The sequence below is a fragment of the Pagrus major genome, chromosome 13, assembly GCF_040436345.1.
Source record: "Pagrus major chromosome 13, Pma_NU_1.0".
NCBI classification, from domain to species: domain Eukaryota; kingdom Metazoa; phylum Chordata; class Actinopteri; order Spariformes; family Sparidae; genus Pagrus; species Pagrus major.
Window position 1 is genome coordinate 12,058,699 of NC_133227.1, and position 25,825 is coordinate 12,084,523.

Genomic DNA, 25,825 nt, shown 5'->3' on the forward strand with positions numbered 1-25,825 from the left:
CTGTCCTTGTCGTCTTTACTGACGGACGGCTCTCGTTTGTCAGAGTCTCGGTCCCTCTCGTGTGAGCTGGCCGAGGTACTCCTCTCAGACTCTCCAGGTTTCAGCCAGGGCGGCGGCGTGGGGAAGGAAGGCGGTGTACGGTGCAGGCGGTTCCACGGTTCCTGGTGGCCGCCGTTACCGCCGCTGTTGAAGTGCTGCTGTGCGTTGGGGCCATCTTTATGACCGAACACTGAGTTGGCCGCTGCTAGGGATTCAACACGCGGAAAAACACGGTAGGACGCAAGTTAAATGCGTATCTCGACAACTTGACTGGTGTATAACTGCATTTAACTTCTACTCTGTTGATGTTCTTACACAGCGACAATAGCATCATTCATGAAGTTAAAACTCACTTAGTGCTGGATTTCCCAGGCCCCCGAAGGCCGATGAACTGAGGGCTCCCAGTCCTCCAAATGACGTAGGCCGACTGAAAGGTTCTGGAGGGAGAGACACAACATGTTACCATGCATTCACTCACATCCTTATTTTCCTGTTTCAGATCAGAAACTGAGGAGAAGTGAACTGAAGGGTCTCTTACCTAAGTGAGATGCTGGGGTGAGGAAGTTTCCAGGATGGTGGGGTGGGTGACCGAAAGGTCCTGCTGATGGGTGTGTGGGACCTGAGGAGGGAGAGACAGAAGTGTCACAGAAACATCCATGAATCACTGACTGCAGTACTACTAAGTGTATGAATGAGTGTTCTTAACTCATGGTCCACTCATTAACTTTATCTAAAACGTTTAACTTGAGTCCAGTCGATAAATCATCTGGGCCTAGAAGATGAAGAACATGAAGGCAGCATGGAAATGTCAGCTATGTGTTTGAGGTAGATTAGAATCAGTGTTGCGTCCATTATAGAGCACTAACAAGCTTATTGTTCAACTGTAAAATGTCCAGCTCAGTACATATCTCTATAAAACTAAGTGAAGGGATTCCAAATTATTGTTTACCAGTCTGGCATAGGGATGACAATTATTGTAGGGGTCGGCCTTTCACTTTGTTCTAGACTGAATATCTCTGCTTGGCCTCCAAAGGATGAAGCCTGCTGACTTTGGTGATCCTTTGACTTTTTATCTGGCACCTTCACCTCAGGTTGAAAGTCCAAAACTTTGGTTTATGACCAAATACCTGCTAAACTAATAACATTCCCATCAGCCTCAGCTGCACTTTGTTTAGTGCTAATGAACAATTGCTAAACTAAGATGGTAAACATGATCGTGTTCTAGCATTTAAAGTACTGCTGAGCCTAGATACAGCCTCATTAGCTCTGGCTTGCTAAGCCCTGTAAAACTTGCAAGTACTGATATCGGCCTCAAAATTCTGGTTTTGGTTCAGCTTTACATTCATTAGTGTTTCATGGAGAGATGTGAGAAATGGAAATAAGCATGTGTCATGAACTGAGCAAATATCCTCCGCTGACAAAGACCACAAGAAAACCTACTAAGTTGACCTTTAGTTAAAATGTTTATTGTCCAAGTAAGTCTTTATTTTGTATATGTCCAATTAGTATTCAGCAATTTGTTGACTGAAGATAGATGCACTATACTGATATTCACACTGGAGAAATTCTGTTGGTTTTACTGTCTTGGTTCGGTAACAATAATCTAAGCAGACAGCAGTTGACTCTGAGCAGCAGGAATTGATGGACTGCTGCTGTATGTCAGAGGAAACTGTGGTTAACCATCAATCAATCTTACTGCCCAGAGATCTGACACACACTCACCTGCAGCAGAGAAGAGCGTGGCGGGCCGTGCCAAGTCGCTTGGGTGATGGATGGCGCCAAAGAGGCTGGGGCCCGGAGGTCGACTCAGGAACTCCGGCTTGAGGCCAAAGTCTAGCTTGTGAGGGTCGACCTGCATCTGCTGCTGGAAGACGGCAAACCGACAGAGAGAAACACATGTAAAACCCCTTTACACAGCACATCACTGTGTATTATATTTTATTTAGCTTAATAGTAGAGGTATTCTTATTAAGTCAACTACAGAAAGTGAGCGACTAGATGTTTGTCTTGCTCAAGGACCTATTATTATAACTTGTGATAAGAAGTGATTATGACTGCTAAAAATATTCAATCAAAATGAATTGCTGTATTTTAATTTTTCTTTTGTAAAGTGACTTGTAGTCATGGCAACAGTCATGAGGAACTTTAACCAATGTATCAGATCAGATCTTCTTCAGTCTTTAAAATATTATTTGAACCACAGAGAGACCTTAAAAGAATATGTTGGTCAAAAGTAGCAATACTAATAGATCTTGTTTGTGTTCAGTGACTTTTTGCACCAGCACTGTGTGCAGTTGTTGATAAGAAAAGACCAAAAATAACCTATCATGGGTGCCTATGACAGTTCTTCCCTTTTGCCGTGGTATTGAGAGAAGTATCGAGTATCTTTTTTGTAATACAGTATTGTATGGAAGTTTAAAATTCTAGTATTATGACAACCTAAAGTCCAAATAATTATTTTTTACAGTAGAGAAACTGGAGCTGCGTCCAGAATCCACACTACACACTAATCCTGTAAGCCTTTGAGTCTGTAGTGTGTTTACACAGGAAAAGTTGCAAAATAAAGTTTACTCAAAACAGCCGGTATGCATACTAAAAGAACAGATCTAAGTGTGAGGTCAATGTGCACTATACTCCCACAATGCATTGCACAAAGGAAGGGATACATTTCTCAAAGCTAAGCTCGAAACTAAGTGTAGAGAAAGAGCTCAGAAAACAAAACATAAAAAGTTGCAGTTTGATTGCCTTTGCAGTGCACACGCCTCGTCATTTCATGTATGGTAATGGCAAAAGACAGTATATCAAGAAGATAAATATACAGTGTAGTATGGAATTAAGACACAGAGCCAGGTAGTGAACATGTGCATACTCTGTGTTAATTCTTCAGCACAAAGCAGAGAGAGGAGTCAGATGAGTCCTCACCTTTACTTTCTGTTGGTGATGGTATATCTGCCAAGCAATATGGACATGCATGGCGCACCACTTCCCTGGTTTCTGTAGGAACAAGATGAAAACATGGTGTCACAACTTTACTCTTTAACAATAATGACAGTAAAGCTATTATTGCTATCAGTTTACTGTGTAAAGGTCAATTGTGTGGAATTTTTATTTCTGTAATCGTTTTAAGAAAGCTTTTTTTCTTTTCTGAAAGCTCTGGTATATCCACACTGGCACAATAATATGGAAATGAAGAAAGGCAAACAAATGTGGATGCGTCACATCAGCTAAAGTCTTCAGGGTAATTACACCCATATCAAAAAGATATCATGCTATACTGTGAGTGCACTTTATTGTTAACCCTCACACAATCAACTCAGCAATCATACAGCCATCTTTAAGTAATATGTGATTAAAGGTATTACATTTACTATATTTATCTTATCAGTATGTCATCTTCAGATGACTTAATTGCAAACAAATGAGATTAGTGTATGCTGTGTTCATGTTATTAGTCAAGATAAGGTCTATGATGGTGATGTGGCATGTTGCAGAGGCGTCGTAATTATAGCTGAGATGTTAATGGTCTTGTATGAAACTGGAAAGACTTTTTGAGCAAAGCACGTCTATATCTGAGCAAAGTCTGACGATAACACTTCAACATGCAGAGGCTGCACTGCTCTCCAAACTGAGCTTTGTTGTGATATAAAATAATGACTCTCTGCCTCAGAGTGCAGCACTCATTTAATTAAAAGATGCTATCCACTCCATTAGCAAAAACCCTTTATGACATCATGGTTATTATTTTGTGTTTGTGTGGTGGGAGGTGTGTGTGTGTGTGTGTGTGTGTGCAGGAAACACTGCAGGGAGTGGGCACTCACCCTGAGAATGGGCCGAAATGGATCCGTTAGCTGCAGGAGGGAGAGGGGACATAAAAAGGTTGAGTTATTTTGCTGTCAATCAAATTACCTCTAATTAGTCTCTGCATGTGGCATTCATTATGAACCAAATTAAAATGTTATAATTTCCCTTTAAAATTAAGCATTTCAGGAACAATTAACAAATGGGTGTTAAACAGGGTTCCTCCTGTGTGACCGTCTGCATACAGACGATTACAGGCAAATATGGCAGGAGAGACGAAGGCAGGAACACACACGAAAACTAACTGCATATGAAATCTTGACAAAGACTTAATTTAGTGTTGAAAACCTCCATCTGATGACTCAAAGGCTTATGCAACATCCACATAGGGTCTAAAGGTTACCTCTACCTCCTCTAGTGTTAGCTGTTACTGTGTGTGTGTGTGTGTATGTGTGCTCTTACCCTTGGGTCCTTCTGTAAGAATGTGTGTGGGACGGCTCCAGGTCTCGTGGACACATCGAGTGGATTAGAGGTCTAGAGAGCACCAGACACAGATCGAAACAACATTCTCTGTAAATAACTTCTGCGTTCACTTTGTCTATGTGTGTTGAAGAACGTGGGTGTGCGGCGTTGTCCCTGTGTGTCTTACCTTGGGCTGAAAGGCGCCCTGCAGCGAGCCGAAGGGCCCGGTCGGGGGGATGACGGGGGGAAGGCCAGACATGGCCGGTGGGTAGGAGTGGAAGAGCTGAGGAGGAGAAGAGGAAGAGTAGGTGTGAGGATGGTTAAGTCTTAATGTAGGACAGCAGCTTCATAAGGCAGTGGAGATGGAACAAACAGGTTACAGTGATGTGTTGATGAACCCCAACATTCAATCTTTTTTCCATTTACCCAGACTGCTTAGATGGGAATTTCCTCCATGTTTCACAAACTGCGAGTTAATAAAATATTTTACTGCTCGTCCCCAGCGGATTGAATAAGGGAAAACACTCCTTTGATATGAAAACTAGAATGTTGTAATACAAGCAAAACACATGTAAACCAAACAAGTGCTCAAGGCTTCCTGTAGAGAAACAGATATGTTATCAGCTACTCAGTGTAATTGTTCTTGTCAATCATATTAGTGGTAGTAGAGGCTGTTTTTCATGTTCGTGAACTTGCACGCTTGCATGGCTTTAATCATGGCTGGTGCAACAGAATTAATAAAAACTTGGGTTGAAAGGATGAGTTATTAGAAGCACTTGAGGATATGTTGTGAGGTTTTAAATGCAACTTATGTTTCCTTGTGCACCATGTTTTGAGACGTCGGTGTGTTTTAGAGAGAGGAAATGGCTTCAGGGTGTTTGCTGCTACCATAATAACAACAAGGAAATACTAAGAATCAGAAATGAAGCACTGAAAAACAAGCTAGCAACATCCTGCAACATCTATTACAAATACATGATTTTTCTGATATTAAAATCCTCCTCGCAGCTCAGGGTTTGTAGAAAAAGCACACTTTGAAGCGAGCAGGGTCCAATTTTTTAAATAAGACCCCTTTAGTGAGTAATAATCATGAGCAAGCCACTGCTGTTAGCAGACAAATACAAATGAAGAGCAGTAAGTAAGACAGAGATATAGTGTTCCTCTGGCAATAACACAGTCTCCTCTCTCTCTATGTTAATTTCTATGCACAACAATTTCACCGTTACATGCACGCACAATAAATCTTGTGCTCCGAGATTTAAGAATCCAGCACTGTTTCATTTATCATAACATTTGCTGGGGCTGAAGGGTGAAATGGTACAGCTAGAAGCTTACAGTATCCATTAAGAAGCAGATGAACGATTGCATGAAATCTCACACACACAAACACATCCACGCACACAGAGCTATAACACCAACTCGCCATGGGCTGGAATGGAATAATGGGCAAGTAACAAAGGGCTCTGCAGGCAGATAGTACGCAGTAGGGAAACTCACACTGTGTCTGTAGAAGGGGTCAACTTTTGTTGGGTATTTGTCAAACTGTAGGAGAAAACGAAACAGAGCTAAGTACAAAGAAAACATAATAACCTGCACATATACATTGTAACAGGGTTGGGATTAGCCTTTCAGGGTCACTGCAGGCCAACACAGCATGCATCACAAACTGTATTTTAGGATTAACAACATGATTACAGATTGAGATTTTGATTCAAGATCTAAAATGTCGACTCTGATCTGTTCTAAGATCAACCACTTCCCAAACCAGACTGTTTTCATCCTCCCCTTTTCGTGATCATCTGAAGACCTTGTAAACTAGCGTGGGTTCTGTGTCTCATTTGGTCTCCTTTTAGTGGTGCAGCGCCGGCTCAGGGCGAACATTTCCCCAGTCAAGACTAAACACTGCAGCCATAAAGAGCCTTTTTATGGCCTCATTAGCTGTCAGAGGCCTCGCCATGCTGCCTTTGAGGTATCATCAGAGCCAAGTGAACTCTCTATGGGCCAGGCAGTTACAAATGTGTGTGTGTGTGCGTGTTTGTGTAGTTTAACTCTAGCCACCCATTGCCTGTGGTCTCCCCCAACAAACAGCGGGGCTCTTAACGCCAAGCATTCGCCAGTAATGAAAACCCCCAAATGGGACCAAATGATGTCATTAAATTCAGAATGAATTAAGTGTATTATGTTCTGAGAGCTGGCTCTGAACTTAACATGCTTTGGGCAAGTTATTGCCAATTTAGAAATAACGGGCGACTCAAGTCTGGAGTCCTACAGCACGCCAGAGAAAACACTAGAAAGGCTTTCTGGGAGAATAAAGGCATCATTGTGGCATGGACGGACACACATGGTCATCATTGAAAGGCCGCCACAGAAACCCACAAGTCCCTACAGCGTGCTGCTAACACACAAGTCCAACTGTGTAAAATCTTCACGCTCACAACCACAAGGTGAAAACACTCTCAGTGCCATGCCCGCCCATTCTTATGCACATGTAAAACTCATTATTAGAAGACATATAAAAACATTTTAGCTGTGGTGAATTTTTCCCCCATTGACTCCCTCCACCCGCTCCATCCCAACACAGTTGCGTTTACTTATCCTCACATTTCTGGCAGGGGTACGCACCATGGTCGGTGCTGGGGTGGGCATGATGGTGTGGGGGAAGGGCGTGAAGGTGTGCTGGTGAGTGTGCTGGTGGGTGTGTTGGTGCTGATGCTGGTGCTGATGCTGGTGTTGGTGGAACTCGGTACGCAGGTAGGGCGGAGGGCCCAGCGAGGCGCCGCGGTCGGCGCTCTGGGAGGCCAGGAAACGGGTGTTGAGCTCCTGGCGCAGAAGGTCTTGTTCTGGAGAAGAACGAGAGAGAAGGGAGGATTAGGACCGGGTTTGTTAATGAAAGGAAGGTGGCTATCAAGTGTTCGCAGGCATTTCCATGTGTCAGACTCTGAACATACAATTAAGTATTCCTCGTGTTGCTGGACGCCCCTCAAAGACTCCTCAAGTGCTCTGGGCTCCGATGCGAGAGCCAAAGTCATAAAAAAGAAACAACCAGGAAATGGCTGTGATTATCGGCATGTCATTTTAAATTTAAGTGAGCCTCGAGATGATTAGAGCTGTCTGACTGCTGGAACTGTCAAATGCTGTGATTTGATACACTACAGCCCCTGTGAGACAACAACATCTGTTGTTCTAATAACCTCTGAGCAGCCAGGAAGAATGGATTTCAAGAAATCACTGGCTTTTCTTCTAAATCCAACAAAACCTGCCTTGAGAGATTACATCTCCTCCAGAGTAACCTTATCCTTCCTATTCCAGAGTGACTCACCACAATATTTTCTGCATTCATTTCAAGCTTTATTGGGCTGGGAGTGTGGGTGGAATTTTCTCTTCATAAAAATTTCATTAGTATCTTTTGAACAAAATCCAGCTTGCTCCGTTCTGTATTGACCAAATTGATTTCTTGCACATGAACACTATCCGGGTGAAAACGGAGGTTCTGGGAACGTCGCTAAAGGCGAACCCTCCTCCTCTTCCCATACTGACCCTGACATTTAGCTCGACACCACTACGCGGAAATGTGCACGGGGTCTGTAATGGCTTTTGCAATGTGGCCTGACTTGCTGGTGGATATTAATGGTGTGTGGAGAGTCGATCAATCAGAGCTTGACAGACAGAGTGTGAACTCTAACTGTCCACACGCCTATAAACACACAAAGCCCCAGCACGGAGAACATGTGGATTATCTTGGACTCTGTTGTTTGTTTCTTTAAATAATCACCAGGGCAACATTCTGTCTGTCTCTGCATCTTAAATGCTTTCAAATTAAATTATGCTCTGAAATTATTCCTTTTGTACTTTTCATATGTTTAGTGGCAATCTGATGCAAAAACTGGCTAAATTAAGTGTTTTTTTTTGTTTTCTGTCAGCTGAATATGCAATCCTCTGCCACACCAGCTGGGGGCGATGTGGGGATGTTTACGAACAGCTGTGATGTTTACCTGAGTAGGCACTCCCAGCAGCAGGATGTCCGGGTACTGGCAGGGTGCTAGACGTAAGTGGTGGTGGTGGAGGCAAGGCCGCTGGAGGAGCGAACATATTGGGGTGATGTGGGTGCGGCGAGGACTGCAAGGCAGGGGGGAAGCTGTGGGGGGTGTTCTGGTTAGCGGCCAAGGGCAGGGGGAAGGTGGAGGCTGCTGCTGCGGCCGCTGCAGGAGGAGGTGGGTGGTGGGGGAGGTGCAAAGAGGCAGCAGGGGGCCCGTGGGGCTTGGTGCCTGGGGTGCTGCTCCTGCTGCTGCTGTAAAGAGAAAGAGAAAGAGAAGAGAGAGATGGAGACAGGAGGCAGGTTAAGCCAGGCGTGATCAGTCAAAATTAACACTTGTTCCTCCACATCCCCTCATCTCCATCTGCTCCGACGTTCAATTCCCAGCACAGTGTTTTCACACCTCAACTGTCCTCCATTTACAAACGCCTCCCTGCCTCTCTCGTGCTTCACAGAATCCAGGGCAAACATGATCCGCGAAAAACACCACATTCACAACACCCTCGGATGCAAATAAACCACCGCTGGCAAGCATAACAGAGCGAGCATCTGTCTTTGAACAGCTTCTGTTAAGGCACTTCCTCTAGAGCCAGGTAGTGAACATGTGCATCGGAAATGGGATGAGAGGGAGAGAGGGTGTGTGTGCATGTGTAAGCAAACAGTCTTTTGTAGTGTGTGTGGGTTTTCCCCGGGGGCAGTCACAGAGCTTGCGTCTCCACAGCTCCACACACTAAGCCTAAAAGCTCATTTGCAGCGCCTGCATTTGCTGTGGGCCCCGGCCGTGATTATTCATAGTGGGTGCCAGGCCCTGTTGGCGCACTGGCAGACTGGCAGGGCTGGCACAGTGAGAGGGAGGCGAAGCCAAGTCCTGAGAGCCTGCAAGGCAGAGCTGTTGTTGGGACTGAGTGGGTTCTGAAGGAGCTATCCTGGAGTCTTAAATTAATGGAGAGAGCCTCACAGGCCTCAGTGCTTCTCAACAGATACAGGAAACAACAGATTAGACTTAGTCCTGCTCCAGCTCCATTCTTGTTATTTTTAATAATATGAGAAATGACTGTGATCATATTGTATTTGAACACAGAAGGTGTAGTTCCGCTGAGGATTCTTTACTACTTGAGGTGGAAATATTTAATTTCTTTCAAAGAAGAACAACTTTGAGCCTGTTTTCCTCCAGTTCTCATGCACAAATATCCTCTCATTCATTAAATAAACACAGTATGGGACTGATTCAAGGCTGCACTAAGCTTTGGCACATACAGCCAGTTTAACTGATGAGGGCTGGAATCTGTATGGAGCCCTGATGACAATGTGGGTGGCTCATACATTAGAGACACTCAGGGCAGTGTGGCCTTTTTATTCCATAGTTAATAATCAGAGCTACTGTGTGGCTCTGGGACTTCAAGCTCTCCCTGATAGCAATTTACATACTGATCATGCATGATGCATACTTTCAGCTCAAGAGATATTTTAGTATTTTCAAGTGTGTGTGAATGTGGTGGTTTTGTCTTTTCTGCATCAGAGTGCATGAGGAAATGAGAGACGTGAATGTTTTTTATAATAAACAGATCTATTAATGTGTGTGTGTTATCAGCCTTACCTGTGACCGTTGAGGTTGAGGCCGTTGTAGGCAGAAACGGGCCGGGGGTGGCAGCGTGATGGGGGCCGGTGGGGCCCTGCCTGACTGGGGTGCTGTTGATGAGGATGATGTGTAGGGAGGGCGGGCGATGGTGGGTGTGGGTGAAGGATGGGTGTCGGCGGAGGCCGGGGATGGGACAGCAGATCAGGCTGGTGCAGGGGCCGGGGAGGGGGGGGCGGCGAGGGCTCTTGGCCCTGGGCGAGAGGCAGGGCTGCAGGCGTCTGAGGCCTGGGGAGAGCCTCTGAGCGTGGGGGCAGGTGTGTGGAGGCCGGGGCCTGGGTGGAGCCGTTCGTCTGGGTCCGACGGGGGGACGGGGGCTGGGGGACGGATGGCTGGGGCTGCGGCTGGGGCAGGGGGAGGACTTGGGGTGTCGGAGGCTGACTTGGGGTGCTGGATGCAGGGGGTTGGGGGTCCCTGCAGCTCTCCTGGCTCCTCTCCTGACTGCGCTCTAGGCCTGACACCTTGACGAGGCCTGGGCCATGAGGCTCCTGGCTGCCATTGGTGGAGAGCACATCGATGCCAAAATCTGGAACTGTGTAAAAACAGAGAGAAAATCTGTGTGAAAAAACTGCACCTCTGATAACAAGTGTTAGTTTTCAAGCTGGGGGCCCACAAGAAAAAAAAAGTTAAAAGCTGAATATAGCAGAGACATTCATTTTCACTGCCATGTTGATGAATGCCAATTTTAATGGTTTAAAACTTGCTGAAAGTCAAACACCACACACAGATTCTCAGCTCTTTAAGTGTATGTATGCATAATGACCTCCTTTCCTCAGGTAAGTGAACACTGCAGTTGAACATCTCTAACAAAGCTTACACATGTGTGTTCATGTGTGAGCTACATTCATTCTGAAGACTTGGTTTTCTAACTGCCATCTCCTCTGCCATGCTTAGTGTGTGCACTCTGAGCTGACAGACAGCCCCACAAAACTGACACACACGTAGTCCTACTCTTCCTTCTCATGCCGACACGCCCTTCTGGGGTTTGCAGCTGTGCCAGCACAAGCACCAATTCCTGAGCCCTTTAACACAGCCTTTAACACTGTCCCTGGGGACAGAGTACACAGCTGAAATGTATTTTTCGTCTCCAGGCTAAATCGGTTTGTATCGCACACAAAACAACATCACCTTCATTTCAAGGTTAATTTTTATTGCCTGGATGACAGAACTTCTATTTGCAGGACAACTTAAATTAATTCTGTTCATGGGTGTAACACATCTATTGCGTATGGAAACAAACTGTAGCTGAATGCATAGTGTACAGGTTTGCATGCACATTCGCATAACTGCAGAGACAAGCGCAAGGTTTTTATTTCCTTTTTTTCTCTTTCTCTTCTCCAAAAGTTAAGAAGATAATTTATCAGAATTAAAACTACAAAGTTACTCTTTAATAATATTCATATATAATAATATGCATATCTGGTGTTTGTTCTTTACCACATGCAAACTGGCTTGGCTACTGAGTGCATATTAAAGGACACAGCAGGATAACACCGCATCATTAATTCACTTTCGCATGTAGCATGAAGGACGGAAGCACATTTAGCTTGTCCTTGTCAGACAAGGTGAGGATTCATTTTATGGACTTTCAGTAATTGCGAAAAACCAGCAATTACCTGCCATTAGAAGCCCTGGTTGGACTCCATTATGGCCAAAGTGTGAATTAATCCAAAGAATGAATAATAACCGCTGTACAATGTTGAAGTCACTCAGAACAATAGCTAATAAGCTCCGTCCAGGGTATTTCTCTGTAGGGACCTCCTCCTACAGAACAAAGTGCTCAGACATCAGCAGTCAGCTTGGCTGCTCCAGAGGCAGACGGGCTCATGGGGGATGACAGTGCATACATAAACTGTAATTAACTCTCCCCGGGCCTCAGGGGGGGTTAAGGGCAGAAGTGAGGGCTCCTCCTCCCCCTGAGGGAAGCCAGCTAAATCCTTCACCTGCCAGAGAGGTGTAGATGGGACCCAGTTCCCCTGGGCTGAGGCAGCAGCCTGCACTGCAGAGCTGCAGCCTGTCACAGCGGGCCTCCATCTCCCTGACACACTACTCCCTCCAGACCAATTCCACTGGGAGCAGGCTGAGCTGCTGTGCTAAGGGCTCTATGAGAACCTACTATTAGCATTAAAATGCTAAGTGAGGTATTAGCAACCGCAGGTGCATGTGGTATCATAGTTAAAGGGCCAGGGGAGGTAATTCCTGATGCAAAATCACAATCAATATCTACAATAACAGCTATTGACTCTTGCTCTGTGTGGGAGAGCTTACTGGGACATCTGCCAGCCTGTGAGGAGACAAAAAGGCACACGTTGCCAGGTTGAAGTGTGTTCATAGTAGTCTCTGTAAGACGTCTTTGGGCAGGCACAAGAAGAGTCCACTAATAATGCAGAGAGGCATCTGTTTTCAAAGCTAACTAACCCTTACATAGAAACTATATCTCTTTGGTAGTCTGCACACAAATCACATCCCTGTTCAACACTGACGTGCATCAATGAACAAGAAAGCCCGGCAGCCCTTAAATCTATCTCCCTCGTCCATGTCAATCTTCTCCACTTACAAACACTATTACCGGTCAAGAGAGACTGCTGCTGGCAAACAACTTCACCGCAGCAGACGGGGAGAGGAGAAATTCCCAATTCTCAAGTCTCCCGCTGCACCTCTCAGTCCCTGAGGTCCACAGCTTGTTTTGAGAATGTGCTAACACGCTAAAAAGAAGGTGTCTATTCTGGTCATAATGAAGACTCAAGGGCCAGGCGGAGCGGGGAAGAAGAGAAGAAGAGTATACACCAGCTTCCCTCCCGTGAGGGTTCATTTGTCAGTCTTCTTCATCCCTGGAAACAAATAAGCACAATTCCCCCCTGGGTTACTCAAAATACGAGGAGCTGCTGTTTCTCTACGTTTTCGTAGTATTTGGGTTTCTAACTAGTACATGTTGCTTGGTGCATTGGAGCATTAGAGTGGAGAATGAGGCCTGTGTGGGTTAGTCAGGGAGGCACAAGCTAGAGGCCGGATTTAAGAGGTGAAGGGGGTACAGGAGGGCTTTGTGAGGGTCAGCTGGGTGTGAGCGTACAGGAAAGCCATTCATTAAGGCTGAATGTCAGGGGACCCAGTGAGGGGCTTATGGGGATAACTCATTATCCCAGGGTGAGCCATCTCCTACACACAGTGCATTAGCTGCACACACCACCACTCCTGATTTGTATCTCCCTACATGGTTAAAGCCACACTGCAGTGTGTAATCAGTAGAAAGTCTACAACTGGATATACTGAATATAATGTGATAACATACAAAATTTAACAGTATGACAAATGTGGATGGAAAAACATCTATCCCCTAAAGGCAATGGAAAGTCACGTGTTGCAGCATTCTCCTAAGCAACGGAAGTAGATTGGGACTTGTTTTAAAACGCGAAAAGAAAAAAAGAAAAAGAAAACAATAAAATAGCTTCATGCAGCTAGTCTGGCGTAATCCAAGTCTCCAAATTGATTTGAAAAGATGTTATTTACACCCTCGACACAGTTTGGAGCTTGTAGACCCATTTTAAACGAGTTGAACTCTTTGAGAGGATTTCAGCTTAGAAAAAGCGTGTAAATAACATCTTTTCAAATCAATTTGGGATCTCGGGGCTGCCAGAGACTTGGATTACACCGAACAAGCTGTATGGAGCCACTTTGTTCATTTTATTTTCAATGTTTTTTTAACGTTTTAAAACAAGTCCCCATCTACTTCAGTTGTTCAGGAGAAAACTGCAAAGCTGTTTTGTTGCGAAGCTCCAGAAATGTTTTGTGGACTATAAAACTTCACCTGACTGTCCATCCAGTGGGGGAAAGTAGATAATAACTGAATATTGATTTTTCTTTAAAATTCCTTCTATAAAAAAATGCCATGACATGAGATAACAGACAAACTAAATGGTATGCAGGCCTCTTTTCAGGCACTGTTGTACGTCTCACCATTGTTGTTAATGTCCTGCAGTGGACCAAAGCTCATTATCTCCACACAGCTGTATTACTTACTGTTAGCATTTTTTAATGTGCTGCTCATATCACATTGAGCCTGCAGGGTTAATAGAGCTGTGTATTGGTTAGTTAATGGTCCTTCATCAGCGAGGTTTGGATAGGTGCAGCCATGTGCGAGACAAATGACTCAAATCTTTGAACCAATCTTTGCACATTGTTATGATCCACAGAGGGAGTGACAGGAGGCCTGACAAAGTGAGATGTAGGGCATTAGGAGGTTTAATATGGTGTTAGGTCATTACTGCAGTACATAAGGGGATTAATTTAGCATATTATATTTCAATGTCATCCCTGGATACATCCTAGCCCATATAAATGATTAACAAACAAGTGCCAACAACATCATCTTTTTAAAGCGCAACTGACAGGCCAGCACCTGTCCTTTTGAAAAATACATTAGTGGCCAACTCGAGCCAAAACTACTATTGCTAATCTTTCTCTCTCTGTCATGTGAGTGTGGGTGGATATGACAGCCTACACCTGGGCCTGTAGCCATCCGGACAAATTGATGGCTGTTGAGACCCCTGCGACATCCCAAGCCTTCGCTCCTTGCCGTCACACCGTCCGTCACATCCTCCTCAAAATAGCGCCTCGATGAATTTAAAACCCTCACGCTCATTTATGGGCTTTGATCCAGACAGGGGTCGCATAGCTCTAATCACACAAAACCAACACCCTAACACACACGCAAGACTGATAGCTCAGCTGCGGCCACTGTGTGTACGTCAGAGCTGTGAACAGAGCGGGGCAAAATGCAGGGAGGGCTGAGCCTGATGCACTGATGCACTGATGCTAGTGCCTCAGAGACGAGGCCGCTGTCTGGTCAGCTTACACTCAAACTACCAGAATAAAGCACAAAGAACATTTGACACTGATGATGACTTTGAAAGTTATTTATCTGCTAAAAAAAAACATAGTAACCAAGTATAAAAATGTCAAACAATGGCAAAAATAAAGCACAACAACATTAAAACTGTGATTAAGTAGTAGAATAAATGTACTGTTCTTCATCTCCTTCATAAAAAGCACTGTTTTTTGTCAGTACTGGTGGTAGTTTGCCTCGTGTTTTTTCTGTATAAACGCCTGCAGCCTTAATCTTATTGAAGCGAAGACACAACAGTAGCACATAATTCCACATACTAACAGATAATGCCCAGATCAATAGCAACTTTAATTTTCCAACATCTCTATTCACAGCATGTGGACTATCATTATGACAAGGTGGGTCAGAGTCACTGCTCTGGAGGCTGCAAGGCTGTGACAGCTGTGCAACTGTTGAGAGCGTCTAGGACACAGGTGCTAACAGGGAGGGAGGGAGGACTGAGAGGCACCAGATGATGCAAACACAGGTAACCTCTGAGTGCTGACTGCAGGTCTGTCCTGTACCAGTGTCATGCTGCTAGATGTTACTACTGTAACTGGTGGGAGGGAGTCACCTGGACAACTAAGATACTGTTGGATAATTATTCCGAACTGAACTTGGGGTTGTTCTCAATGATAATGTCAGCAACCTGTATGTTCACCATGTTCACCATCCTATTTCAGCATGTTAGAATGCTAACGTTTATTAATTGGCACGAAAACAGCTACAAGTACAGCTGATGCTGATGGGAATATCATTATTGGTCACAAACAAAGGTAGTGGATGAACTAAAAAACCTGATGGTGGTGTTAGATGAAAAGTTAAGGGATGACCAAAGATATTCAAGTTTATAATGTGTGAATATGAACATCTGGACAAAATTTCATGAGAATCCATCAAAAAATTGTTGAGACATTTCATTCAATGCCTGAATTTTCAACCTCATGTTGGCTTTAGAGAAAAATTTGTTAAGATGTGTCATCTGTGAACCATTCATGTTTGTACCAAATTTCATAGCAATCCATTCAAAAGATTCTGACATATTGGACACATGGATTATGAATGTTGTAATTTTATACTTTGATTGGCACTTCAACAGCTGTACCATGGCAGTATTTAGCATTGTGTGATTAGGAATGGAAAATGTAGCCTGGAGGCAATTAACACTGTATCTACAGCCTGGAATTTAAAAAAAAAGTGCCAACAACTCCAAAACCTAGAGAGCTTTCAAGTTCATCTTATTCACTCTCCCCCTGCGACTCCTTTTCTCCAACTCTGTCTGATAGTCTCCCTCTTACTCCCTGCTGTGTGCCAATAAGCAGAATCATGCTCAAAGCTCTCATGGATCACACTGCTCTATCAGAGGCAACAGTTTTACCATCCTGTAGAGCAGCTGAGACAATGCACCTGCTGAAAACTGTTTTATGATGCCACTGAATCAAATACAGATTCATCTGGTCTAGAGACAGTCTTTATAACTGTGTGGGCTGGTGAAGCTGGACTAGCAGCAGGAACAATGGTAGCATTGTGGGGAGGAGTTTTCCATTCCTTCACTTTGTCTTCTTTCCTCTGCATCATCATCATCATCAACATCATCATCGTCGTCGTGCTTCTCCTCAGAAAACAGAAAAATAAACAAAGGGAGGCAGACTGTTTGCTCAAGTTGAATCAATTAAAGTGCACATTGTGCTGAACAAGGGTTCTTGGCCCTCATTGAAAATTCCATCTTGCATTGGTATGTCTCGGTAAACATTAATTACAATCAGGATCTCCCTGTGTGCTGGGCTTTTAGAAGCTGGCTAAATATCCCTCAAAAATATTCATAGTCCTCAGTTATGCAGAACGTTTTTAAAGACAATTTTGCCTCAGGCCTCAGTCTGGAAACCATTTTGTCCCTGAAAAAAGAACAGAAGGAAAACACCGCAAAGTCGCTCCTCTTCTACTCCCATATTTTGTTTGACAACAAAATTAGAGTTGTAATTGAGCAGCCAGTGTTGACAGTGGTCCGACCTCAGGAGTGGTTTAGACAGCATATGTTCCCCAAAGAGCTTCTTGGTGAGGGACCAGGCTCTGTTTATTTGTTCTTAATGAAGCCTGCAGTCGCATTAATGGCAGACATCTTTAACAGCTCTCCCTCCCACACAGAGGAACACAATAAACAGCAGGCCGCTAGTGTCTGTCGGAGCTCGCTCTCACTCCTTTCCTCACTTGCAGCCTCAGTCTCAGAGACCCATCCAGCCAACACTGTCTCTCCTTTTTCTCTCTCGTCTTTGCGTCTTTATAGCAACTTTCAACTTTATTACGTACAGCTACACATTGTAATGCAGTCCAATGAAATAGCCCTTCAATGAACACTCCCTGTGTGAAACTTAGAATATTCACACACTCAGGATAGTCTGTTTTTCTCCAGCCTGTCTCCTCCTTCTCTGGGAGCTCAGTGGAATACCCTGGAGTTCACATTAGAGGATGACATCTGGGCTAGACTCACACGTCTCTGGGACTGGAGGGTGTTTTGAGATCCCAGATGTTCTAATACTCCCTTGTGCCAAAAGTGGAGACAGTCCATACCACCAAAGTCTGTACATTAGCCAAGGGATTCGGTGTCTCATCTGCAGAGACTTTGCCCCACAATGCACCTCTACAGAGACTTTACATGTCAGTTTGAAGTTTTGCTGAGGAAGTGGTTAATTCCTGCTTTACCTGCCATGCTTAAAGATGGAGGCTAACCAACTGTTTACAAATGTAATGTGTAATGAGTTGAACAGTTAAGAATCTGGTCTGGTGAGATCAGTTCACAGAGAAGCTGTGACAGTAAACTTAGCTGGGGAAGCCTTCTCCCTGATCTCATAGCCAAAGCCTCCAGAGAATCTCCAGCTATTAGCTCCTTATCCCTTGCTTCTTCAGCTCTGAAGACTTTAACAGCATTAGCTGCTCTGAGAGCAGGAGTAACACCACACTCTGCGATACCCCCTCGGTCTCCAGAGTGTCGGAGCACCTCGCAGCAGTGAGTTCACAGCTCACAGGCATGCGTGTTGGACATGCTCCGGATGGGAGCTCAGGGCTGGGGGGGCTTGACAATGATGGACGCTCCCCTGCTGGCTTCCAGACTCTCCATCATGTCAGCAGCTTTCTAAAGCTAGAGCCGAGAGAGGTGTTGGGTTACACAGCCTGGACATCCCGTCGTGTGGAGGGTCTTGGACTGGAGCTGTTTTATTAGTGCTAGACTCCCAGGGGTGGCTGGGGAAGGGGAGATGGAAGCTAAACAGAAATAAAGGTGGGAGGCAAGAGGGAGGGGGGTTAGGCGAGCAGGCCAACTATTCTGGCTGCGAGAGCGTGACATGTGTAGTCTTCCAGTGAGAATACCACAGCGTGCTGATATCCCCTCACAGTAACACAAACCGCTGCTTTAACAAGTGGTGATTGAGCAAAAGGCCAAAGGCAGGCGGAGGCGGGGGAGAGTTGTTAAGCTGCCCTTTTAACATCTATATTTCATGCCTGTCTCATTTGGTTTATGCATTTTGCATTACAAGTTTTGAAGTCAAAGCAAGTGTGTATGTAAATATAAATAGCGTGTGTCTATGCAGTGATGTCATGGCGTGCATGGTTAACCGAGACATAAACCCTTGACTCCTCTTTTAAGATAGACTGTCTGTGACTGTTATCCTCTGTGAAATGGTAGCAATCTGGGGTAATTGGGCTTAGTAAGCCACTGAATGTTTTGAGCTCTTCTGACAGATGCGAGGCCGTAGAGGAGCGGCTGCCAGACCACAGAGAACAAGCACTTACACATGTTTATAACGGCAGAGTGCAAGAGAGAAGGGGAGGAGGAAGGGGGGAATACAAGAGTGACAGAGAAGAGCAGAAAGGCGATAAACTTGCTCTGGCCTGTCTCCTACCTTTGCTAGTATCCATCCGTGCTGCATTCACACTTTGTCTGGGAGGCCCAATGTGTAGTGTCTCCTCTCTCAAGTCATTATGAAGCCATTTACTAACAGAGAGCTGCAGCACCAACACTCTTCCACCCACAGTAGCTCTGATTACAGCTGCTCCTGTAATGGCTGTTAACTGGTTCGGCGTCTTGCTCTCACTGCTCACTTCTCACCCCACCAGCATGCAGAAAATCTGCCAACAGCTCCTGAGGCCTAAATGTTTGGACACCTTCGCCCAACACCGCCCCCTGAAAACACCATCACCATTTTTATGTGCACATGAGGATGTATCGCTGGGATCGGTGGCTGCAGGGTGTCCCATTTCCAGCTCCCCTTTGGAGAACAAATCTTTATATATCCCTGAGGGTGTGAGGTCAGCCTAGAGGGAATGTAACGGGAGAAGAGCTGGGTCAGGGACTCGATGACGGGCATGCTGGCACAGGTGACCACCAGAAAGGGTGGGTGGAAAGCCAGCCATGAGGCCAGATTTCTCCTGCCAGGGGCCAGTGCAGGGCAGCCCTCAGGGGGACACTCGTTGCCCACGGCTGACAGATCCTCTACAGGTTTGGCTGTCATGCCGAGGCTCACTGAGGCTTTGAAATAACAGCAGCGTGTAATGAGGAGCCATCCAGTCCACTGCAATTGGACAGTGCACACTGTCGCAGCGGTGTAAAACTACACCGAGAGACAAGGCAGCTGTGGAGCGAGCCAGACCGTTTGACCTCAAACATGTCACATGTACATAAGCCATCTGAAGGGGCTTCTCACAGGGACTGAAATCTCTGCTAGTGAGGAGTGAGAAATGGTAGGTGGCCATTCTTTGTGTAAATGTTGTTCCCCAGAGACACAGAGTGTGGGGGCTGCTGAAAGCCCCACAGCGCCTGACATGTCTGCTAGAATATCACGTCCTCAGCCAGCCATGAAACTTCTGCCCCCTTTGTCTGTTCAACCACATAGCTGTATAGACACTTTACAAACTCCACACAGTATCACTGTCCATTCAGACCATATGTTCAGGATCGGAGCAGAAAATGGCACATCTGTAGGGCTGCAACTAACCATTATTTTCATAGTTGATTAATCTGCCATTAATTTGGTCTGAAATGTCAGAAAATGATAAAAATGTTTTATCAGAGTTGCCTAAAAACCAAGATGATGTCCTCAAGATATTCAGTTCACAGTCACAAAGGAGTCAAGAAACCAGAGCATACAGTCTTATAATATAAAATCTTAAAAACAGATCTTAAATTCACATTTAAGAAGCTGGAGTCAGAGAATTTTGACTTTTCAACTAGTTGATTCATTAATTAATCATTGCAGCTATACACTTCAGACCACAATGCACTGTGTGTATCCTTCACTTAAGTGTATTTACTTCCTCATAAATAATTTTCAAAGTGATTTTTTAAATGGCTTTTAAATCATTCAATGTTTTCATTCATTACTAGCTTGCAAGTCTTCTTTACTGCCTTTGTAGGAACACTGCTATATTTCTTGGCTTATTACTGCCACTGTAAGGGGATCAACAACAGTTAGATAGCTATAATATTTTATTCAGTTATTCTACTTACTCTCATTTTATTTGTTAGGAGCAATCAGAACAATGTGTGGATCTTTTGTTGGACTTTTGCGGACAAAACTACATGCCCAAAACAACAACAAAACACCAGATTGTTTTTATTATTAACTTTTTTCCCTCATCCTTGCATGATATTGTGTGCAGACATTTACAGCTGAGAGGCACTGCAGACCACAAGTGGAAAGCATAAACTGTTACTGACTCCCATTTGGAAATAAATAAGTAGTATGCACCTCTGCAAGCTCTGCTGCGTTTACGTGCACTCCTGCTTGAGGCTGCAAAATAGAACTGTGTCTTAGTTTTGTGGCATTGCACCAATGTGACGAGCTAAAGTCGGCCTGTTCGGCAAGAAAACAGGGTGCTTTCGAAATCCAAGTAAAGCTAGGTGATGGGTTGATTGCTTTGACTTGAGGTAAGGATGTGATCGGAATGCTCAGGTTTGCTGTTATGATCTCATGTTGTCCCCACACACGAGTTGAATGGACATAAATTCAACTAATCATTAACCCAGAGCTATAATAAATACGTCTGAAAACAACAACTAGAATCTCACATTACAGAAAATTCAGGCTGCATGTCAGCACAACTCAAGCATTTCACAACACGTCGTCTAACACTGCAACATGTGTTTCTTGTCAGTCACTGTGGCAGCTCAGAGGAACAATAGACAATCGCCCGTTGAACCGACAAACTTCAAACACAGACGTGCTTAAATCTCAATTACAGACACATGCTCATAAAAACCCACACCCGCTCATAAACACCTCATATTTTCTCATTCTCTCTCTCTCTCTTTCACACACACGCACACACAGAAACTCTACCAGTCAACAGGTCCAATGCCACCCTGGTTGAGGTGTGTGTACTGCAGCTCTATGTCCCCTGCCTGGATCTGTTCTGTGTTGGCCTGTCCTCCATGAAGCCCTGTCAGCCTGTCAGCTAAGCCCAGTGGACCGTACCAAACCAAAACATGGAGGGGGGGGGGGGGGGGGGGGGGGGGGGGGGGGGTGGTTGTCTGTTAATTGTACAGCTGGCTCCTTGAAGGTGACAGACAGCCTTGGTTCCCTCCTTCCTTCTTTTGAGACTCTCCAATTGCATCAAGGGGTGTTGATGCTCTGCTCCTCCGCTGTGTCAAGTGTAGAAAAAGCCCTCTGTCTCTCTCTCTCTCTCTCTCTCTCTCTCACTCCTGCTCTCCCCCCCCCCCCCCTCTCTCACTTCGGCCAGGAAGCAGGGCATGAGAGTAACTGGCTTGGAGCAATAAGGAGAGTGACAGCTCGAGCTGACACACTGACACCACCATGATTTCACCGGGGAGAGAGGCATGGAGGGCTGGAAAGAGAAATCTGTCCCCAGAGAGTCATCAGTCTGGGCCTCTTTCACTCTCTTTCAAATGGGGCCAACTGGTTTTACACACATACACACTGCACTTACAGGCCAGGATCAGATTCAATACAGCCTGCACTGAGTGTTAAAACCATATAAGAAAAACTCATTCCAGAGGGGTAATAGCATGAATGCATGGATCAAATGACTGGTGAAGTATCAATTTGCATGTAGCCTTTTTTCTCCTTAAATCTTCAGCGGCATTACAGAAGCAGCTGATGTGTCTGCGTGCGTATGAGTGCGAGCGTGTCAAGTGCCGTCTCATTACCCCCTCGCTCAGGTTTCACTGCAGTCGGATTAGCGGGACACTCCGGCGCAGAGACGAAGCTGTTAATGGCAGTCTTTCCTCTCCTCTCCACTCCACTCCACTTTCATCCCTCCTTCCCTCCAGCCTGGAAATGCTGTGTGGTCTGCTGATGTGGTGGTAAACCTACCCATCGCTCACAGGAGGGGGAGGCAGGGAGATGTAACCAGGCCTAAGTTCTCACCCTCTTCCCTCTACTCACAGCCCTCTTTCTCAGGAAACCTCAGTGCAGCCACATCAACATGCTTTTCAAAATAACACCACAAATTAGCTGAGAGCTGTTGGCAAGCTTCACAGTGATGAGCTATGGCTGTGGGACTGCAATACTTGGCGAGGGCGGGTTTAGTGTCGGGGAGGCTGGTTGGGATTTGAGCTGTTTATTTGAACTGCACCGTCGTCCAAACAGTCAGCTGCCTCTCTGCTCCCTCGTCAAGCCTCAGAGCTTAAGCTGGGATTGTGGTGTTGGTGGGGAGAGAACAACTTGATATCCCCCTTTGGGCAGCGGCTGCCCTCAGCTTGGGTTACTTTAGGGGAACAATGCGGCCTCTGTCCATGGCCTGCTACTCAGTGAAGACATGGGCTCAGACAGGCTCGCTAGTGTCAGGCATGGCCAGGGGATTCATACATCACAACACCACACACTGCACATTGACTGAGTGAGGGTTTAGGGAAAAAGCTTCCAAACACGGCTTCCCGGCTTTGCCTCTAAACGGCCCAGCAGAGCCCCCATCTAACACGCTAAGAGCTAAACCAGACGTGGAGCCCATTCCACAGCAACGGCCCGTTTGCAAGCAATCCCTTTTGGGATTTTGGTTTTTGTACAACAGTGTTTACAGTAAAAGCTGACACGTGGAATAAAGAGGGGATGCTGGAGCCCTGAAATCAAGTAGGCCCCTCTAGGAGCAGTTTAATCTGTAACAGATGGTGACAGTCCGATGGACGTTGATGGGTTTGGGCAGGCAGAACAGCGCCCAAAAGGCAGAGAGGATGAACCAAAGAATGGAGATAAAATGGAAAATTGGACACTCTGTTACACTTTGCTTGTATCAAATGCAAATGCTGTAAAATGCCCTTTCCAGGAAACATATATACCTTTACACGCACGCACACATCACCCACCACAACTTAACCACGTCTTCTCCACCCACTCTGCTCAGAAGTCAGAAGATATCCTGAGATCACACCCAACACCAGGGGGCGATGTTGTACTAAAGGTCGGACAGCCCCATCACATCCTCCCAGCACGGTAACACTTTATAATAACCATCATTAATAAATGCTACATTTATAGTTAATTAAACTTAAGTTAATAGTTATTTCACTTTTAAAAAATGAAATGATTTCTAAATACTTTATTAAGCAATTGTAAAGGTTTTTAAACATCAGATACATTGTTATAATATTATCCACATAATGTTTGAACTGTACAAACTTGTTTGTTTGCAAGAACTACACAGTATTTATTTACCATTTATAAAATATATTAAACATCAGTTGCAACTTAATAAACAATTGCATTATAAAGCATTTCATTGTTAACAGTGAATAATTGTTAACTAAAGTTGAATTAACTATAAATTTACCATTTACTACTGATGGTTATTATAAAGTGTTATCCACAGCACTGATATTACCTGACTATACACAGTCAGCAGCCTGTGGAAATATAATGAAAGGTGGTTTGAGACAAATGATAACCAGGCAATGTGTGTGCAGAGCAGAAACACATGCGAGGGATCTGTGGAGTGCTGCTAACAAACCAGGATCCTGCTCTGTAGTCCTCTCTAATCCGCCCTGCGGCTCATCAGGGCTTTATTTCTGCCCTGCATATTTATGAGAATCAGAGAGGGTGAGAAGAGAAAAAAAGATAACCTCTTTTCTTGTGGGAGCAATTAAAGCCTTGCTTTCATCAATCCCGATCAGAGTCCTCATGCTCTGTCTCTCGCTCGGCTTTTTGTGTCTCTTAAAGGCTGTGTTTACAGCGCTGACCCTGCTCTGGAGGTGCGGCCGTGGACAGAGACACAGAAAGAACAAACAATAGCTGTGGTTACATGGACAATATCTCTTCAATCCGATTGAAAAGTTGTTTTGGCCACAGACCAGATCTGTTTTTGCCATGTTTCGCTCTCACTCAGGAGCAGAGTCACCTAATGTAACCACCACATGAGGCGAACATGTGTAAAAAGAATATATTTATTCCAACCAGAGTGAAAAGATCTTTACATAGTTACTAGGTACTAATATTGTCCTATTGAACGTATTATCCAAGATTTATACCACCCCTCTCAATCTGATTGTAAATTCACTCAGGCTGGATCAGATCAGTCTGTTCTGGTTGAGGTGGTAACATGAGTGGTAACTATTATTCTGATTATTATTAGAGTCCATGTAAACACAGCTAGTGCTGAACCCTGAAGTCCGACTCTAAGCTTCTATATACAGGATTCCTACAGTGACTGTTGAGGATTACAGAGATTACAGTGGAGGTCATTTATTGGATACAGGAAATAAAAAACGTTGAACATGATGACAACACCCTGCAGAGTTCAAACGATCTAACAAATGCTTTAAAAAGGTAGACATTTTCAGCCTGGGTGGCCTTCCGGCATTGTTTTATCCGATAAACTCTCCATGACCACATAATCCAAAATGGGTGGTTCTATAAACTTTGGGTTGTTATTCCTCACGTTCATCAGAGGTTTTTTTCCCCAAAGGGAGACCAAATCCTACTTCATGCTGCTCAAAGCAACACCAACAGCGCTGGGGTGAATCGTTTCACAGCGAACACTAACATCTCATCCGCTGTGTTAATCCCATCTCCTTTTTAGTATATGTGTCTGCAAAGCTGCTATGCTGTGTTTCTGGGACACAGCCCTCGAGTTATTCACCAGAACTGAAATCTGTTTGCGAGAATGACATCATGAGGCAGCGGTGGTTACTTAAAAACAATGAGATTTGGAGAGGCGGTGAGATGGAAATGGCTGGAGGGAGAAGACCTTGAGGAGGGAGAAAGACTGTCAGACACACATGGTAGATCAAGATAGACGGCTGGATCATTCCGGACCAGCACTCCTGCTGTTATGAATGCACACATGTGCTCACACACTCATATGCGCATACACCTCTAAGCCACCATGAGGCCTCATTAAGGCGGTCTGCGCTCTCTCCCTCTTTGGCAATGTCACCTCTGCCGCAGGGACCAAAGACTGACACAGGCATAATTGGCCTGAACACACCAACAGTGTGCTGGGAATGGCTGGGTCTTGATAAGTGGTGTGTGTGTATGTGTGTGTGTGTGTGTGTGTGTGTGTGTGTGTGTGTGTGTGTGTGTGTGTGTGAGTGGTGCTTTGACCCCGTTAATGCAGCACAGTTGGCAGGAGAGTGGCTGATGTCACATTGGATCAGTGGATGCTGTGATGGTGATGGGGAAAGGACCTCTCCTGGGAGGGAGACCGGGGCTTTCAACACCTCCGCCCGGCCATCCACTTCCACTTTTCTATAGCGTCTCCATCATCAACATATGTCAATGACACATTGACAATAAAACACCAAAAAGGGAAATTTGCTTTGACTTGTTTTGCATTTATCAACCGTTCACCTATGGGATCTGCTGCTTTAATTTGAAAACAAGGCTGGAGTTTTCATTTTTTGACTCATACTATGACAAAGAAATCTTATGTTTTTCTCATCATAATCCTCAATATTGTCTTTGTAACCAAATCAGATTTTAAATAAATTGAGCATGCTTACATAAATCCATCTACTTCACCTAGACAAACA

General features: G+C 44.9%; 1 protein-coding gene across 1 annotated transcript in view; it reads right to left on the reverse strand.

The window, feature by feature from the left end:
- Window positions 1-25,825, reverse strand: part of auts2a (activator of transcription and developmental regulator AUTS2 a) — a 313,372-nt gene that overhangs the window by 2,131 nt on the left and 285,416 nt on the right. Inside the window, exons 6-17 of the mRNA XM_073480117.1 lie at window positions 9,930-10,500; window positions 8,292-8,587; window positions 6,901-7,139; window positions 5,797-5,841; window positions 4,487-4,582; window positions 4,300-4,371; window positions 3,858-3,887; window positions 2,962-3,033; window positions 1,762-1,903; window positions 578-658; window positions 393-476; window positions 1-241 (exon numbers count right to left, since the gene is read on the reverse strand). Coding sequence (XP_073336218.1) covers window positions 1-241; window positions 393-476; window positions 578-658; window positions 1,762-1,903; window positions 2,962-3,033; window positions 3,858-3,887; window positions 4,300-4,371; window positions 4,487-4,582; window positions 5,797-5,841; window positions 6,901-7,139; window positions 8,292-8,587; window positions 9,930-10,500 — 1,969 coding nt within the window. The remainder of the gene's footprint in view (window positions 242-392; window positions 477-577; window positions 659-1,761; window positions 1,904-2,961; window positions 3,034-3,857; window positions 3,888-4,299; window positions 4,372-4,486; window positions 4,583-5,796; window positions 5,842-6,900; window positions 7,140-8,291; window positions 8,588-9,929; window positions 10,501-25,825) is intronic.